A 19,589-nucleotide genomic window follows, 5' to 3' on the forward strand; every position below is an offset into this window, starting at 1 on the left:
TATGGAGGCACATTTTAACAGGAAACATACCGAATGTTTTTTTTATGAAAGAAATCACTTTTTTTCCTTTTTTTTTTTCTTAAACTTTTAAAACGGAAAGAAAAAAAACAAGATCATTAATTAAATATCTTTGCGTTAAAATATATGCAGAAAGAAATAGTGTTAAATCTCGTAAAGAGATGTCCAGTTGTAACGTCGTAGTATCCGTAAAATCCGTACTCCTCGAATGCGTATAAACCGCAATACCGGTTTAAGGTTTCCTTTTGCAAGGTAGACGTCTGTCTCTGCGTCTGTAACTGTGTTTACGTATGTGAGAACACGCATGTATGTTTATGTGTGTGTGTGTGTTTGTTACGAGGGAGTAAAAAAAGTAAAGGGAAGAAGGCTTTTACACACGTAAACGTGATATCGTCCGTGCCAGGATGAGGAGAAACGTTGAAGAAACGATGAAACGTTTCCATCCGCCATAACCCGCGTATCGTAGACTCTTCAGGAAGGAATCACAGCTGAAAGCGCTTCCTTTTTATTTTATTTACGACTTCTTCCCCCCTTTTGTGAAACGTCACGATTCACTTATTTCGAAACTTTTCACAAATACGACATTATTATTATTATTATTATTATTATTATTATTATACATCGATGAGTACCATTTTTTTTCTCTTCTCTTTATATCTTTATTTTTCTTTTTTTGTATTTTCCGTCAACCTTGATATGCGTATCTACGATATGGTTAGATGAATATAATAAGCTCGTTTGATTATAATAGTAATCGTTTATTTATGTCGTGCCAAAGGCCATGTCTGATCATCTATGTGATTATCTATGCGATTACGAAGGCATATGTCCACGAAAGAGAGAGAAAGATTAAGGAACTAGGTGAACTTGGAGGGCGCGTGTCACGCGCGATGCCTCGACTTCCTCCGGAAGTCTGTCATGGCGAAGGCCTCTTCCCGTCTTTCTTCCTCTTATCATGGTCTCCTCGACTACGTAAATATATATATATATATATATGTATTCGGAATTACCTCACCTTAACCTCTCCACTTCGTCACCCCTAGTCTCTTTCTCCCCTCGATACTTCTCGATGGTTCCGTATCTGTAACCATACATACTATGCGCCATGTGTTATCCATTTTTATGATACCCATAACGTTTCCTCTCTTCTTCCCCGTTCTATGAATGAGGAAAAATATTATAATTATAATTATTATTATTAGTATTATTATTATCATTAGTTCATCGCTATTTTAAGAAATTAATACATAATGTTGGATTATTTTTCCAACCATTCTTTTTCTTTCCTTTTTTTTTCCTTTTTTTTTGTTAACTTTTTATCAAAGACAACAACAACAACAACAATTCCAATTTCGTAAGAAATTTGTTTGACAACCAAATCGTTATTGTACCACTTGCTATACCATAGTCGATAATTTTAAACAGTGGAACAGCAGTAGTCCGACTCCTGGAACATTCTAACTCAGATCATGTGGTTTTGACTTTATCGGCTTTCAGTCGAAGACAAGACTAACAACTACTCGGTCGGTAAAAGTGATGGTATAAACCTAAGGATGGTCCAAAAGGGAGGAGGCCTGAAGACACGAGTTCGAATTCGCTTTCGTTTAACAGAAACACATCGGCGGAGTATTTTATGTGGTTGGACCTTCTTCGTTGGTCGAGAATACCTATCTTTTATATCGCTTCAACGAAGAAAGAAATAGAGAGAGAGAGAGAGAGAGAGAGAGAGAGAGAGAGAGAGAGAGAGAGAGAGAGAGAGAGAGAGAGAGAGAGAGAGAGAATAAAAACGCGGGAAACTAGTGCGAGACGTGCTTCCCTCCGGTTGCTAAGGCCCAGGTTTTGCGCGGGAAAGGTTTCGCCAAGTCCCCTCAAAGGACGTCATTTTCGTTCTAATTAATTATACATATATACGTATATATATTTAAATTTTTAAAAATTGAAAAAGTGGAGTCAATTGATTTTGCTTGGGAACGAGAAAAATGCAATTATACTATTTTTTCTTAAATGGAAATCTAGACTTTTGATTGCATCAGTCGATGCAGTTTTTTATGCTCTATATAAAAGTATTAACATACTTATGTCTTAAACTTAGGAAGTTATCGTAGCTGAATTTTTTTCTGAATTATTTTGATAAACATGAACCTACGGCTATTAATATTAATTACTAATATTAATATAAAATTAAGATTTTCATTAGTAAGTATTACATGTGATATTATTTGTTCATTGATACTTGGTGATAGATCTATATAAATAATTCATCTTTGATCTAATAACATTATTAATTATTTTTAAACATTTAGAAGATGCACTCAGTTTACGTATATATATATATATATATATATATATATATATATATATAAATTTTTAGATTTCCTATTGTTACAATATTTTCGTGTGGGTGTTTAATTACATATATACATACATATATACGAAATTGGTCGTAACTGAATCGTTACGAATGTTCAAAATTTTTTTCTTTTTTTTTTCTCTTTTTTTTACGAAGGGTTGGGTTCTCTTCCTCTTGTGGTTCTCGTCTATTTTTTCTTTCCCCTTCTCTCTCTCTCTCTCTCTGTCTCTCTCTTTCTCTCTCTTTCTTTTTACGAGTCAGAGCGTGGATTTTGATGATATTTATTCAGTGTACAGAGAACAGAACCGTACGAAATATCACATTTGTGTTTACTTCCTACACACTGGTTAATGCTTACACACACATATATATATATATATACCGAGTAAAAAGGGCGGCACATGTGATATATCTCTGGGCGCATATGCGACAAGATGATCAAGCTTCGAATGCACGATCTCCCACTACCCCCTTCCTTTTCTCTTGATTTTATGTTTGGTAATATCTCCCACAGACACACCCATGCTTTCGTTCTACAACACTGATCCATACGAAGTTCGAATATCACATTCTTCCTGTCCTCGAGTACGAGTTGGCAATTCTCTCATCCTCCTTCCTCCTTTCTCCTCCCTTCTTCCTATATTTTCTCCCTACCATTTCTCTCTTTCTCCCTACGCGTTCGCAATGAAACAATTAAATTAATCGGCCGTATAATTCCAACCTCTTCCGGTCCAGCAAGCTATCCTTCATTTTATCTGGTCTCGTTTACTTACGAACATTGGAAAGTTTTTATTTTATTTTCTTTTTTTTTCTATTCTTTCCATTTCTTTTCTTTTTTCTTTCATGCGAAAATTTCGTCGAAAAAATTATCTCGTTGAAAGTCGAACGAGACAATGAAATTTTTACAAAGGTGACAAGAATTCTTTTCTATGGTTGGACGTTTTTAACGTGGCTAAACACCAATACTGTACTACATTTGTTTGGTCGTTTCTTAACCTTCAAGTTAAAAACTACTTTAATCCCTGGAAACTTAACATCCATAACTATTTTCTTATACCACAGGAAAGATTCACATGGCTTGCAGATGCAACTTAGCTTGCCTTTTATCTTTTTCTTTACCTTCAATTCTTCGACCTAGGTCTGACGAAGTTTTAAAGGGAGAGAGGGAGAGAGGGAGAGGGAGAGAGAGAGAGAGAGAAAAGAGGTATCAGATACGTAGATAGAAAGCTTTAAAGAGTAAATTCATAAACTCATCGTAAGTGCATGAATTACTATTTGTACACGTAATAATTCGATGAGAAAAAAATAAATAAAATAATTCTTGACAAAGTTTCAACTAAAGAATTTTAAGCACGAATATAAAGCATTACTATTGAATAAGTTTCGAAGTAAATTTAAGTCGATTTAAAGCGCGACTTTAAAGCAAGATCTAACATCTATTTTTAATGATAGGAATGACTGTTATTAACAAAATTTATGAACGATTGTCATCGTTTGTTTTCAATTAACAAAATTATATAAATTATTTATAATATAGAAATTAATATAATAAATGAATGGACATAAATAAATGAATGGATATAATTAAAATATAATTAGAATATCTTTGGCGTATTTTTTGTTAGCTCGTTACGTATGAATAAAAAAAGAAAAAAAGAAAATTGAAATCAAAGGTTGACAAACGAAGTATCGACCCAAAAAGAGAGAAAGAGACCGTTGAGAAAAATAAATTCGGTAAGGTCGATCGTATGGTTTAGAACCGATTCGTTAAGGGATCGCATTTAAGGGTGTACCCGGGGGTAAAAGACCATCCCTCCCCGTTTAATAGCCTTCGTTCGTATAATATCGAGACGTATGTCAGTACTAGGTACGTACGTACGTACTAGCTTTCTGTACGTACTCACGTACAGAAAGATGAAACGGCGAATGATAGGGGTTGTGGGAAGAAGGGAGGATGAGAAGAAGGAGGAGGTGGAGGAGAAGAAGAGAGATGAACGGCGGCAGCCGGTAGATCGCGTGATTCATTCACAGTTGTGTTCATTTATCCCTTTGTATGTATTAAGCTTTGTGCCCGAGTTGTTAAATCGATTTATAGAGAAATATATTTCCACCCTTCTACACTCTCTTCATTCGTCTCTCTCTCTCTCTCTCTCTCTCTCTCTCTCTCTCTCTCTCTCTCTCTCTCTCTCTCTCTCTCTCTTCTTCTTCTTCTTTGAACGAATTTGAATTTTACGATAATGAAGTAAATTTTATAAAATATTCTTTTCGAGAGAAGGCTAATTAATTATTGAATACTTGATAATGGCGATTCTTCTCTGATAATGGCAATTTTTGAAAAAGAAGGTTTTCTTTGTTTTGTTGAAAACGGTATATATATATATATTTTTTTTTTAAGTATTGAAACTTGTATTTTTCTTTTTTTTTGGGGGGGGGGGGATGGATGATGAAAGGAGAGGGCGAATTTCTATGAAAAAAATATTCCTTCTTCTAATTTCGACGTATTTCATATAAAGAAAAAAAAGAAGAAGATATACTATATTTGGTAGCCCTCGACTCTAATAGTAATTGACTGTAGCAATCTTAATAGCAATTGAGAACATCTGTTAGAATGGAATCTGTGATGGTAAGTATATGGTAAGAAAGAATATAAATATGAAATTTAACGAAAGGTCTATACGTAATTACATATATCCTACCGTCCAATAATAATCATTTTACTTGTCGATGCACTTTGCCGATAGTCAAAAGTAGTTGTTGCTGTTGTCGTCGTCGTCGTCGTTGTCGTCGTCGTTGTTATTTTTTTTTCTCTCTGATTCATGAAGAATAATCGCATCTCGCATTCATTTCATCAAAGAACAGCGAGGAGTAACCGCGAATCCGCGTGATTTTCTCTCTTTATTTATTTCTTCTTTTTTTCTAACCCGATTTCGTGCATCTTTCATCTTCTTTCGTCGTCTTCGTCGTCGTCATCGTCATCGTCCTCGTCATCGTCCTCGTTCTCGTCGTCGTCGTCGTCGTCGTCGTCGTCGTCGTCGTCGTCGTTTGTGGATGCGGTCAACGGAACATAGTAATTCGTCTGATGCGGGCATCGGCACATATGGGAGAGAACATGTGTTCTCGGTAAAGCATGAAGAGATCTGTTGGACGATCGAACTTTCCCCGTCCCCTCCCTCCTACCACACTAACACCCTCCCTCCCGCTCCCTTTTGTGTCGACATCTTGCGATCTCATTTAGTCTTTATTCATCACACTGATATATGCATGTATTCTGTCTATTTATCTCTGCGTATACAGTAAGTATATGTATGGACAAAACACGATCTTTACAACGGGATAAATCATGGTTTTTTTTTTTTTTTTTTTTTTTTTTTTTAAGATTCGACCAAACGACTTGTTCTTTTCTTTTTTTTTTTTTTCGTTTAAGCCTTCAAATTATCAGACTCTTTTTTTTGACCACTCTGTACTAGATATATATATATATATATATAAATGACATAAGTTTTCAAAATATGTTACGTGAATGTTGACTATGTGCCAAGATAAAAAAAAAGTCGTAGAAAGTGTCCTTCATTTTTTTTGTTCGCGATTATGACCGATTAGAATTAAAAAAAAAAAAAATTTACTTTTGACTTTACACGTCCAAAAAGAAAAGAGGAAAATCAAGTCGTTCGGCCGAATATTACAAAACTAGTTATTCTCTTGTAAAAAGCACTTTACTATATGTTACACTTTATCGTACGTACTTATTCAACTCTAATACAATTCATTAAATATGTATTTCCACATAGTAATTTTAATCTCATTATCTTTACGTAACTACATTATCATTATTATTATTTCTTTCTTTTTCTTATTTCAGATTTGTCCAAGGTAATCTCGCCGAATGTGGGAAAAGAACAGAGGTAAGTGATACTTATCAGCAACTTGTTCTAGCCGCTTGCTAATATACATACATGATCATACACACACACACACACACACATGTGTCGTTCATAGATACCTAGGAACTTCACGATTAATATTGTGGAATTAGAGATAATTTGTTAAGAAAATTTTCTACTGCTTTGAATTCAGCTGTGACATGCATGTTAACATATTTTTTCTTTTCTTTTCTTTTTACTCGCCACCTTTTCGAAGATCAAAGAGTTGTTTTTCTTTCTTTCCCCCAATGTTCAGTTGTGGTAATAGTTTTTTTTTGTAATCAAAGTTATATCTGGCAAAGAAAAATGGCCGTTATGCATCGTTTACAAAAAATTCGACATCTAGCATATACATACATATGTGTATATATGTATGTATGTATATATGTATGTACGTATATATATATATATATTATCACAATTACATCGTCGATTGTATCATAATAGCGAAAAACTTGAAAGCTATACTCTACTTTACCTATTCATAAATTTATTTTAATCCCGTCGAAAGCCCGCATTCCTAACGATTCTCTTCAGATTAATGTCTCTCTATAGGGGTCCATTAATGTTTCCCTTTTTACCCCTCCTATCTCTCTTTCTCTCTCGTTCCTCTGAAAGGAAACGATAAATACAAGTAATTTGTATTTATCGTTTTTGCTTTTTGTATTTCGAAAATCTCTGTCGATGTAATCCCTGATTTTTTTAACATCAAACAGTAATGATATTTTTACGAAATAAATGAAATCATTATATATATAGCGTACTCAAGTTGATCTATGAACGCTTTCGAGATAATATAAAATAGTATTACATAAGTACTTTTCTTTTTTCTTTTCCTTTGTTTCTTTTTTTTTTTGATCGATCGTCTCAGGCAAAGTATCGTTTTGTCTATTTAAAAGACTTTGTTAAAGAGACGTTCGTTAGGAAAATGTTTTTTTTTTTTGCCTTCACTATTGAATGTGAGTGCCGTATGATCGTACCCACGCACACACATCTATTATAGACATACAATGGAACGTAAGGAAGGGACACGTAGATTTTCTAGAAATATTCGAAATATTTTTAAAATCCTAGGAAAAGCGAGGATCTTTTCGTGCGGCATCTTGATCCTTTTACCGAAGCACTGAAAAGCCACGATAATACCGTTTCTTAAGTATTTCGCGAACTCAAACTTTTCTTCTTCGTCGGAATTTTTTTTCTTTTTCTTTTTTCTTTCTCTCTCTTTCTCGCCTTTCCTTTTAGGTACTTCAAGAAAACTACGGTTTTCGTTTTCTCGGAAGTATCATAAAAGAGGGTTGCATTCGTTTCTTCGTATTTCGATAAAAGGGCTAAAATACATATATACATATATATATATATTTTGTAATTTGGAGTATTGTAATTTGACGTTAAAAAAGAAGAAAAAGAAAATAGCTTAGAAAATTATGGGGAGAAGGAAAATTAATATTTAAAATAATCTAGGGACTTTTGGTTTATAATATATAACTTTTTTGGCTTGTCGTATTATATGTAGTCATCGGAGAGTGTACATTTGTAATTAACAAGTTAATCTTGTAAATTTTATATCGTCCCCCGTTACTTTTAACAATCGCGATATATCTCTTCTCTTATCTTCGAAATATCTAGGAGGAAAAAAAAAAGATAAATGTCTGGTTTGGTGGGAATATGAGTCCGGTAGGTATCTTCTCGAAGGGGCTAGGGTTTTGTGTGAATCGTAGAAAACCGCCTACAGGTATGGGGACTTTGTAACAATGATTGAAAGGAATCACCGTATAGGCCGTTTTATATCTTTATTTAACAATTAGGTTGTTTCGTATGGTTCAACTTACCAAAGGTTCAAAACTTAAGGTTGCTCTGCGATGGCTCGTCCTCGCGTACGAACTTTGTCTTATTCGTACGAACGAGCTCGTTCAAGCGTGTGAGTTGCTTACAATTGCGATCGAAATATAAAAGGAAGTAGTAGTAGAGGAGCCTTTGCTCCAGTCGATCCAACAACCGGAAATCCTTTTATCGGTCGGTGCGACGAGAAAGAATAAAAAAGAAAAGAAAAACAAAAAGAAATAATGCGAAAGAAGAAAAGAAAATTGAAAGAGGACAAAGGTACCACGTCGTCGAATAATAATTAGAAGGTTATAATTAAAAAGTAGAAAAAAGAGTTGGTATAGAAGAAACAAAAGCAAGTGCAGGACAGAAGAATGTCGGGGGAGGGGGGAAAGAACAGAAATAAACAGAAAAGAAAAAGAAACAAGAGCAGAACGAACGAACGAAAATCGTATTATACGAAGATTGCTCAGCTTCGAATGATCATTTTTTAAATTGACTCGTATCTTACGATTACTTAAAAAAGATAGGAAAAAAAAAAAAAAAACAATAACAATAAAAAAAAACTAAATTTTTCAAATGGTCAAACGATCTTCATTATTTTTTTCAAGGATATAAAAGAAGAATGAATGCCCTCGAGGATAATATAAAATGGTACATTTTTTTCTATATTTTTTTTTTTTTTTTTTTTTTTTTTTTTTGTTCTTATCTTTATCTTTATTCTTTTCCTTTAAAGGGTACAGGCATGAAGTCGCACATGAAGCATGCTGAGTTTCTCAATTGTACCCTTACAGTGTATACGAAACGTTTACAATTCTACGTTACCGCTGTGTTTCAAATTTTTCCTTTTCTATTTTCTATTTGCTGTCTCTTCACTAGAGACTAGAGAGAAGAGAACATAGTTGAAAAGTAATGGCCATTTTTACGAAAGTCTTCTTTCTCGACCGTGTCTCGAGGCGAGGCTCTATCTCGTCGTGTTACAAAATTCGCGAAGGAAGAAAATAGAAAAGGCGAGAGGAGAACTACCTTAGCTATAGTTTCTAAACTATTCTCCTCTCACCCTCCACCCTTCAAAATGGTCGTTCCAAGACTATAGACAAAATTCTTCTTCTTCGAGGGAAACGTGTTTCTTCTTTTGACAGGAAGTAGAACCCTTTCATACGATTATTTATTATTCTTCATGCATTCATCACGTTTCTCGGAGAACAAAATCCGGTTAACTGGATCGTACGTTTTGCTGGAATACTTTTTTTTTCTTTTTTCCTTTCTTTTTTTCTTTTTTCTCTTTTTTCTTTTTTTCTTTTCTTTTTATAGATCGAATTTTTTTTTAATAAAAATTAAACAAAATTTAGCGATCGATATATGTAAGTACACTAAATTTATGAAAAATAATTTTCATTGAGACATACTTCGGGCGAAATTAATTTTCTTTCTTTTTCTCTTTGCGAATTGAATCGATTAAAAATTTTTTTATTCGAACGATTTTAAAAGATATTTCACTCGTTGCTTCTCCCTCTCTCTCTCTCTCTCTCTCTCTCTCTCTCTCTCTCTCTTAATTATATCGAAAGGTTTTAAAAGCCTTCTAAAGTTTTTCTCTTTTTCTTTCCAAGCAGAAAGTGGCACACTGATGGCTTTCATGTAGCTCACGCTGACGTGTAGGTACCGAATGTCTGTATACCTATACCGGTACGAGGAGGGTTCCGCGTTCATTCATGACTTCGTTCATTCATCGAATCTCACGAGGTCCATCCTCCCTACTTCTTCCACGAGTTCTCGTCATCTTACCGTCCTTGTTCGCAGCACGTTCTTCTCTCTCTTTCTCTCTCACACAGATTCTCTTTCCGTCTGTCTCTGTCTCTCTCCGTTGTCCTTCTCGAAGTCGCGAGCCGGAAAATGGCTCGAGCACTTGGCGCTTAGTCGTCTTTAGGCGTGCTGCTCCTTTTATTCTTTATTGCTGTGAACTCGGCTTCGAAGAGCAAGAGTAAAGTTTCTAATGTATGACAGACCGTAACGGTACCGACGTAACGTCACACCTTTCGTGAACACACGGAGATCGTTGTTATTGTTGTTATTATTATTATTATTATTATTATTATTATTATTATTATTTAATATTGATTAACATTATTTTCCATTTAATATTGATATTTTTGTTCTGTCCAGAGTTACTAATTTTTCTCTAAACGCGTTGAAATTAATGACGTAAGTATGACTTTCCAAAATAACAAAAAGAAAATAAATAACATGAACAATAATAAGGAAGTACCATCATTCGGAACGATTCTTCTCTTTTTTTTATTTGTCCTCCGATTATTTTTATTTATTTATTTTCTTTTTTCTCGCTCGGTCGCTCGCTCGCTCTAATAAGTCAGTCCTTGAGTAATTATAATCCTAACGAAGAGGATCTACCGGAACGAAAGCGGCCAGGTCTTTTATGTAAGCCTTCGAGAGGAATGTATCTAGATAGCTAGATAGCTGAATAGGATAAAAATAGAGAGAAATGCTTGGCTGCAAGTGCAGCGAAAGATGATACGTAGTTGGAGAGAAAACTAACAGGATGACTTTGCTATTCCGTTACTCAGCCATTTTTGTTCTTTTCTTCTCTTTATTCTCTTTTATTTGGTATCATCACTCTTCATTCGCTTTATTTGATTTTTCACCATTTTATTTCCTTGATTTTTGATCTTTTTGAATTTTTTTTTCTATTTACGACGACTCTTCTTTTTTCTTTTCTTTTCCTTAATTTTTTACTCGTTCGATATTATTTATTTTGAATGATTTCACTTTTATTTCCTTTTATCTTTTCGATCTTTCCTTTTTATTCTTATGTTTTTTTTTTTTTTTTGAAAGAACCGATAACAAATCGCTACGGTCAAACATATTTCTTTCCTTCTTTCTCATTCGTCAGAGAAAATTTGAAAAAAATATTAATAATTTTTGTAACAGAAGCGAAATAATCGATATAAAAAAAAGGGGAAAAAATAATAATAAAAAAGAAAGAAATAACTCACGAAAAATTTATCTACACTTTCACGTCTTCGCGTCGAACATTTTTCTTTTTTCTTCCTCTCCTACCGATGATATATTACAAATACCTTTCGATATCAAACTACTATCGTCTTTTCGTAACACTATACTATATAACGTTCACAGAGTATAACAGGATGTGGGTGCTGTTGTGGACAACGTGGCTCCGTGAGCCACAATAACGCTCTCGTTCTTAACGGAAAATCTTTTGAAAATATATTTTGAAAAGCCGACGCAACCCATATAAAGACCGACTAATAAATTATTTATTTATTTATTTATTTTCATACTTCGATAAATTATTTCATTGATATTTCGCAAAAGAAAGAAAAAAGAAGGGCAAGAAAGGGCATTATTTTTTATCATTCGTTTTATTTTTCTTTTCTTCTTTTTTATTTGTCATACGATCAATTTTACTTCATCAAATTTCATTTTAACAAACATCAAGAATCAATAATCAAAAAGTAAATAAGATCCTCGAAAATAAAAGTAAAAGGATCGAAAGAGAAAACGAAAATAAGAAAAAAAAAAAAAAAAAAAAAACAAAAGATCGTCCCATGACGACGAGCGAAAAGACGATGGACGATAAATACCCAACAAAAAAGAAAAAGAAGAAAAAGGAAAAACTTTTTAAAACTCACACGCGAGTGAGTTTTAATTGAACGTTTTATATATATATATATATATATATATATAAATTCTTTTTTTCTTTTTTTTTTGCAAGAAATGATCGCATTTCCTTTCTTTCTTTTTATTTCTTTTTTCCTCTTTTTATTCGTCTTTTACACGAAGGTACACGGTGGAACTAAAAGACGGTGTATATTATAAGATCATCGATTTTTTAAATGTTATCTCGGTACGATAAATGAGAGGTTTCAGAGAGAGCTGCCCTTCGAGTAGTAGAGCCATGCGTTATCGTTTGCCATACACGATATAGGCCGCAGATAAGCGTGTTTGCGTGCATGCATACGGAATGAGAGAACTCGTAGATAGGATAGCTATTTTCTTTTTTTTTCTTTCTTTCTTTCTTTCTTTTTTTTTTCTTTTTCTTTTTTTTTTGGATTTATCGATGGCTGGAGAAATCCATCTTGTTCTCTTTCCCTCTCCATCCCTCTTTTTTTTTATCTATCAATAGAGAGACGCCAGAGACGAATCAATTATGTTTCACGATTCCTAACATTCCTATTTTCTAACTCTAAACTCGCTTTTATAACTATCGTCAGGAAGGAATTTCATTATCGCGAAACACGATCGCACGTACTATATATATGTATATATAGGTGTAGACACACGTACATACTCACATAAATACATACATACTGTACTTAAACATAAGTACAAGGCATCTAAGTTGTATAGTAGCTGATGAGATGGGGAGGGGAATGTGGGAAGAGGGGGAGTCTTGTCACGCAAAATGGCGATCTTTGTTTCGGATTTCGTCGCGGGAGCACGTCGTAACAGTTAGTTTCTAATTCTACAGGACGTTTCATTTAATTTAAGTTATATATAAATACTTACATATAAACACATACATTTATATGTATATAAAGAATGTTTTTAATCTAAATAAGCTTTGATTTTTTACGTAAAAAATATTAAAGGGAATCAAGTTTGAACGCCGACACGTTTGATAACTCGATAACAATTTCGTTCATAGTCCTGTTACGTATACATCAAAGAAAATACGTGAGAGAGAGAGAGAGAGAGAGCGAGAGAGAGAGAGAGAGAGAGAGAGAGAGAGAGAGACGGAGATAGAGATAGAAATAGAGATAGAATTAAGAGAGAGAGAGAGAGAGAGAGAGAAAGCAACAAAGGTCAAAAACCGATACGACGAAAGAAGGTGGAGAATGGTTCTCTCTCTCTCTCTCTCTCTCTCTCTCTTTCTTTCTATAGGCGCGATACGTGTTGAGAATCTACATGCGTTCCTTTGTGAATGCAAATGCTTCGTGCTCGTTCCAAGAATCGTCGGAAGCTTCTCACTGAACGAACGTCTCGGCATTCCATAGCCCAGAACCGCGGCGAACGTTCCTTCTCGATTCCCGATTGGTTGGACGTTTCCCGCCAAGACGGGAACCAGTTCCTAAGGAGACTAGCGCCAACAGAGAGAGAAAGAGAGAGAGAGAGAGAGAGAGAGAGAGAGAAAGCAAGTATCACATCATCTCGCTCCCACTCATGATCCCATCTCTCTCGAGCTTCTCAGCTGATCGTTTGGACTCTGGTGGTCTCACATCTCCCACTCGTTCTCTCTCTCCGTCTCTCTCTCTCTGTCTCTCTCTCTCTGTCTCTCTGTTTCTGTCTTTCTCATTTTCTCTCTCTTTTTCTCTTTTGTTCTCTCTGTCCTCTTTCTCTCATCCCCTCCGGTTTATTTGGTTTTATGTAATCCTTTTTCCAGGAACGCTATACTCTAAAGACGCCTACGCGACCAACCGAGCCCCAGCAGGTTTTGACAAAAGTCATTAAACGACAATTATGAAATATTATTAAGAATAATTGCATTAGTTCATTATTATGCATATCGATTATCGTGTCAATTCTTTATTATCTACATACATTACTTCATAAATATACTTATATATACATACATATATATATATATATATATATATATATATATATATATATATATATATATATATCTTTAAAAAGTCAACGAGAGGAAGAGAGAGAGAGTCAGTCTTCCATCTATCAAAGAAATCGTCATAATCTGTGGATTTGTTTTTTTTTCTTTTTTTTCTTTTTTCCTTCTCCTCACAATTTTTCATATTTCTCTTAAACAATGATGTCCGCTAAATACGACGATGATAATGATGACGTCGAAGATGCTAATGATAATGATGATGACGATGATAATTCCAATCAGAATTCGAGTGTCAGGAGTTTAGTTTTCAGGTAGGTGTGGGAAGATCTTGGCCAGTTTGTGTGATACCTGTGCACCGTTTACCTTGCCTGAGTAGTCCTTACCTGGCTGCCCTGGAAGAGGGCCTTCGAAAAAGCACAGGATAGAACCTGCAGCTATTCCCTTTCACATCCTCCCTCGCTCTATCTTTCTCTCTCTATGTATCTACCTATCTATCTATCTATCTATCTATCTATCTATCTATTTTTCTCTCTTTTACTCACTGTGGGACCTGTGCTGTTGTTGCTTCTCCGGTTTGTTGTATCCGTACTTAGGAGGAAATCTCAAATGATAGATCAGTCCCTTTAAACCCATAGCGAACGCTTTTTGAGGTGCACACTGTGATACATTTGAAAAAAAAGTAAAAAGAAAGAAGGATGAAGAAGAGGTCGACGGTGGTTGGGGAGGGGCGGGTAGTGGAGGGAAAGGGAGAAAAAGGCGGGATCGATTTAAAGAAGCGAGGGAAAGAGGAAGAAAAATTAATTTAGACTTTTCGGGATGTACGAAACAAATTTTTCTTTCTTTCTTTTTTCTTCTTCTTTTCTTGATTAATTTGAATTAATTTCAAAGGTATCTGTCTGTCTATGTTTATTATGTCTTTTATGTTCGGCGCCATGCTCAAAGAATCCTCTTCATTTTTCGATTTAAATGCAGAATCATCCACGCCACGTTAGCAGTTATCATCCTTCCGCGTTTCTATCTTTGTTAGAAGAGCCATATGGGGTACGCGTTGGACTTATGAGTTAAGAAAATGAAAAAAATCAAGAAAATAAAATAATATGAAATAAAAAATACAAAAGAAGAAAAAAAGAAGATGGACGAGAATAATTCATCGATCGATATGTTCGACGTAATTGAAAATACGTCATTGAAAATGTTTTGTAAATCAAAATTGACGAATTTTGACTTGTTAACGTTCTTATTGACATTTGTTTCGTTCGTTTCAAGGAAAGGAACGTTCATATATATGTTTTTCTTTTCCCCTGTAAAAAGTTTTATAGTAAAATCTAGGAATGTGAGTAGGTGGTAAAGGGAGTGGAAGTAGGTTTAAGTATTCTTTCTTGAAAATTTTGAAAGAGAGAGAGAAAGATAGAAAAAGAAGGAAGATGTCTTCGAATCCTGGGAAAGATTAGACTTACCATGGTGAAATCTTTCTTGTAGAGAGTCCTGTTACACACGGACAAACAGGTTGACATCCTCTTACAATATTTATCGGCGAAGGCGGTCGACGAGTATAGGGCCCTTATTCTTACATGGCCCAATGCCTGGCCCTTCCGGCGACGTTCTTTCTTTTCTTTCTTTTTTATCTGTATATTTTCTCTCTCTCTCTCTCTCTCTCTCTCTCTCTCTCTCTCTATACATATATACATATATATATCTTTCTCCGTGTCTCTATCTCACGATACGTTCGCGCATATGTAGGCTTCCCTTGGCTGCTGAGTTTTGGCGGGAAAGCCAAGGTCGATGGTCCTGAAGGATCCTTTCCTTGTTCCAGAGCTACCATAAGACCGGTTTCTCTTCTTTTCTGTTTCTCTTCTTCTTCTTCATCATCATCATCATCATCTTTTTCTTCTTCTTCTTCCTCTTTGTCCTCTTTTCTATCGAGGATAATCCGGAATCTGTGACCAAGATGACGATGAACCTTTAGAAGTACGTACGACGAATAAAATAGTAATTAATTTTTCTTATTAGCAGAGAAACATTTTTAGTTTATAGGTTTATTATATATAACGGGTGTCCTGTAATATACTCAACATGATAAATCAAGTTCGTACGTATATATCGTATGTATTATTTGAGATTGTTTAACGTTGTTTAAAAAGACGTTAGATACACGTTGAATCGTTCAGATGAATTTACATTTTAGTTCTCACGCAGTGAATCTTCTAACTCAATTTTCTTTCAAAAATTGAGGCCTGGGATAGGCACATTTTGTACTATTATTTTCTTTTTCTTTTCTTTTCTATGAGGAATCACCTTGTACTTATTTGAACCTGTTATTCGATTCTATATATGTGTACATATATATACCTTCAATGTCCAAGATAATTAGAATGGAATTAGGTGAAAAGTGTGTAAGTATATATTTCGAAAGAAATAGAACTTAGTGAATAAACTAAGTGACAAGTGTATTTCAACGTTGTACATGTGTCGCTTTAACGCTTCGAAAATCTTCGAAAGGAACACATGTGTTTATTCTATTCTTTTTCCTGCTGTTTTCATCTACGCCTCTGTAGAGAACACGCGTGTCTTACTTACATACGACGTACGATTTCTTTAAAGGAAAAAAAAAAAAGAAGGGAAACAAAAAGAGAAAGGAAAGAAAGAGAAAAAGACCCCGACATACGTCGAACGAATGAAAATCTAATAAAAGAAACAAAACACGAACCTTATTAATCGTCAATTATAATATGAATAATAATAATAATAATAATAATAATAGTAATAATAATAATAATAATAATAAAAATAATAATAACAAAATGGTGTCGACGGTAAAAAGAGTTATAACAAGAAGAAAAATTAGAAATAATTCCGTATCGTATTATCGATCAAAGGAATCATATCACACAACGTTAATCAATACATTCCATCCGCATATTACAATTAAATCCAAACGCATATAAATACAATTACGGAAATTATTCATCCTGAAGACGTGCACGCGTATCGCAAAAAAATTCCTAAATAATCTATAAAGATAAAGATAAAAAAACACTCTTTGAAATCTCACGGTACACGTCATTTCCTATTCCTAATCAGATACACAAGTAGTTTGAGAAGATAAATGTAACAATGTCAAATATTGCAGCAACTATAAGTACAACAACAATTACTACTGTTATTACTACTACTATAACAATAACAAAGGCAATAATAATAATAATAATAATAATAATAATAATAATAATAATAATAATAACAACAACAACAATAATAATTTAAATCTACAGCTGAATCCCTTTCAAGTATGTTCCAGACGATTTTTCTTCTCTCGAAGATTCTCTATCCATCTCTTTTCCACTTAACCGAGACGAGTACCTTTCTCTTCTGTATCCTTCTCACTTCTACTTCGAAAGATTCGTCTTCTCGATTGGACCCAACCGAAATCATGCCGAAGGAGAAAAGAAAAAAGAAGGAGAAGACGAGCTTTTTACGAGTCTCTCTTTTTCTCTCTCTCTCTCTCTCTCTCTCTCATTTTTCGAGTAAACCCCAACGTGGTGTTGGGTAGGAAAGATTTGCTGAGACGTTCAAGAGAAAGAAAAAGGGAGGGAGGGAGAGAGAGAGAGAGAGAGAGAGATAAGAAAAAGGGCGTCGAGAAAAGATGCGAGGGAGAAATGAGAAAGAGAGAGACAGAGAAGGGTCTCGATGGGTAGGGTGAAGAACTCGAAGGGGTGGGGTGGTAGTGGTAGGGGAGGTAGGTCAAAGAAGAACGGAGAAAAAGAAAGAAAGAATGAGAAAGAGAGAGAGAAACGACTACGGATGAGCACGGTCGTCGGAAGGCCTTTTAAATCGCCGCTCACAGGGGGATTTAAAAATGGCCGTAGCCAGCTCGCCGCTCGTCCTTGGCCTTAGCATGGTGCCGGCATGCATCAGCTGACCGGTTTTGGAGGGAAAAGCGCGGATTTCTCGTTCGTTCGTTCGTTCGTTCGTTCGTTCGTTCGTTCGTTCGTTCGTTCGTTCGTTCGTTCGTTCGTTCGTTCGTTCGTTCGTTCGTTCGTTCGTTCGTTCGTTCGCTCGCTCGCTCGCTCGCTCGCTCGCTCGCTCGCTTGTTTGCTCGTTCTTACGGAAAATCGTACTCTTTTCATCTTCTTCATCTTTTTTCATCTCTTTTCTTTTTTTCTTTTTCCGTTTCTTCTTCTTCCTCCGTTTTTCTTTCTTTTATCTTTTTCGTTTCTCTTTTGTATAATCATTTTCTTTCTTCTCTTCGAAAAATGTCTCTCTCTTTCTCGACATGTATGTATGTATCTGTGTGTGTATAATCCCTCGTTGGAAAGTTTTCTTCGAAATAATATTTACTTACTTACGCCCACTTAAAATTTGACGCGACATTGAAAAAGAAAATACAAAAAAAGAATCAAACATGAAGAAACGATATTTCGTTTCGATAATTCGATTGTTTCTGGTCAAATCGATTTCTGTTTTCTTTTTTCTTTCGTATCTTTTTTTTTTCTTTCTTTTTTCTTCTTTCTCAAAAACGAATTGTAAATAAAACTGCATTTGACGAAGGTCATGGACATATTGTATCTTTTCATACAATTAACAAAGAATCATTAATACTCATTAGATTATAATCAACGTGTGCATTCACATTTACGTCCTTTCGAATAATTAACGGGCATCGTTAAGATTTATTAGATGATAATTAATGATTGATTATAAATAAATATTGTACTTTTTCCAACTCGCGACTATTTTTCGAATGATTTAAGATCGTCGTCATCGTCGGATAATATCCAATCTCTAATTCCATTCGAAATTAGATATTTGAAAATATATTTAGTAAATCTTGTTTGTTATATACGAGAATTAACGTGATAATCTTTATGAATGATATATCTATAGGTTGTTTGGTTTCAGTTAGGATAACCGACATTATTATCGTATACACTAGTTTATCTAATCGTATAAAGATAATTCTATCTTCGTATAGGCATTAACATTTAAAGAAACGGTCCTTTTCTTCTTCTCTTTCTTTTTTAAACAAAAAGAAAAAGAATCCAAGAAGAGTAATAAAAGATAGAAGTAAGTTGAAACAAATTTTCGTTTTAGCGTACGAGTACTTAACCTAATTAACACATGCGTGTAAATATTGCGCGAGTACTAGATCCATACTTTTTATAAACAAGAAAAAAAGGGAAAAAAGAATCCGAAGAGAGTAATAAAAGATAAAAGATAGTTCCGTTGAAACGGATTTTCGTTTTAGAGTACGAGTACTTAAGCTAATTAACATAGACACGCGTGTAGTAAGTGCTACGTAAGTAAATGTACCACGTCTATACTCGATTTTTGAATGTAAAGAAAAACGTAGAAAGGAAGGTAGAACGAGATAGAACATGTTCGTAGACAAACCGCTGGAACGACGTCTCTCGACGATAGTGTTATGTTAATTTAAGTTTCAAAGGTATTTTTATGCCCCCGACGACTGCGTCGGGGCGTAGAAACTCGAAGCGGTTCGTATAGGTTCTATCTCTATCTTTCTCTCTCTCTCTCTCTCTCTCTCTCTCTCTCTCTCTCTCTTTCTCTCTCTTCATCGATCCAAGACTGGCTCTTTACGGTAATGGTCGAAGGGCTCTTTTTCGGTCGGGAGTAATGAATTCATGTAAGAGTGTGTGTAGGACGAATCTGTGCAGTCACGTTTGTGTCTGTTTAGTTCCGTGGCTACGTGGTAAGCTCTTGAGATACGTGAGAAGATATATTTCTCTCTCTCTCTCTTTCTCTTGCCGCGTCTTTCTTTCTTTCTTTCGACAGGGATTCTCAAACGGGACAAACCGGCCTGCGTTTCCCGCCAAAATTCCTTCACTCGTTCTCGAATTTCGTTTCGAACGTATTCAGG

At 34.8% G+C, this 19,589-nt stretch overlaps 1 protein-coding gene and 1 long non-coding RNA gene across 7 annotated transcripts in view; one reads left to right on the forward strand and one right to left on the reverse strand.

Moving 5' to 3' along the window:
- Positions 1-19,589, forward strand: part of LOC124955808 (M-phase inducer phosphatase-like) — a 67,940-nt gene that overhangs the window by 16,795 nt on the left and 31,556 nt on the right. For all 4 annotated transcript variants that reach the window (XM_047510785.1, XM_047510786.1, XM_047510788.1 and 1 more), the window contains one exon: positions 6,228-6,270. In XM_047510785.1, the coding sequence (XP_047366741.1) occupies positions 6,228-6,270 (43 nt within the window). The remainder of the gene's footprint in view (positions 1-6,227; positions 6,271-19,589) is intronic.
- LOC124955816 lies at positions 756-17,098 on the reverse strand. 3 transcript variants are annotated; one of them, XR_007102979.1, is made up of 3 exons: positions 15,172-17,098; positions 14,257-14,371; positions 756-1,176 (listed from the first exon to the last, which is right to left on the reverse strand). It is a non-coding gene; the product is annotated as an uncharacterized LOC124955816 (long non-coding RNA). The 3 variants fall into 3 exon arrangements; XR_007102978.1 differs by having other exon boundaries at positions 14,257-15,651; positions 17,075-17,091; XR_007102977.1 differs by having other exon boundaries at positions 14,257-17,098.

The sequence above is a fragment of the Vespa velutina genome, chromosome 19 (assembly GCF_912470025.1).
Source record: "Vespa velutina chromosome 19, iVesVel2.1, whole genome shotgun sequence".
Taxonomy (NCBI): domain Eukaryota; kingdom Metazoa; phylum Arthropoda; class Insecta; order Hymenoptera; family Vespidae; genus Vespa; species Vespa velutina.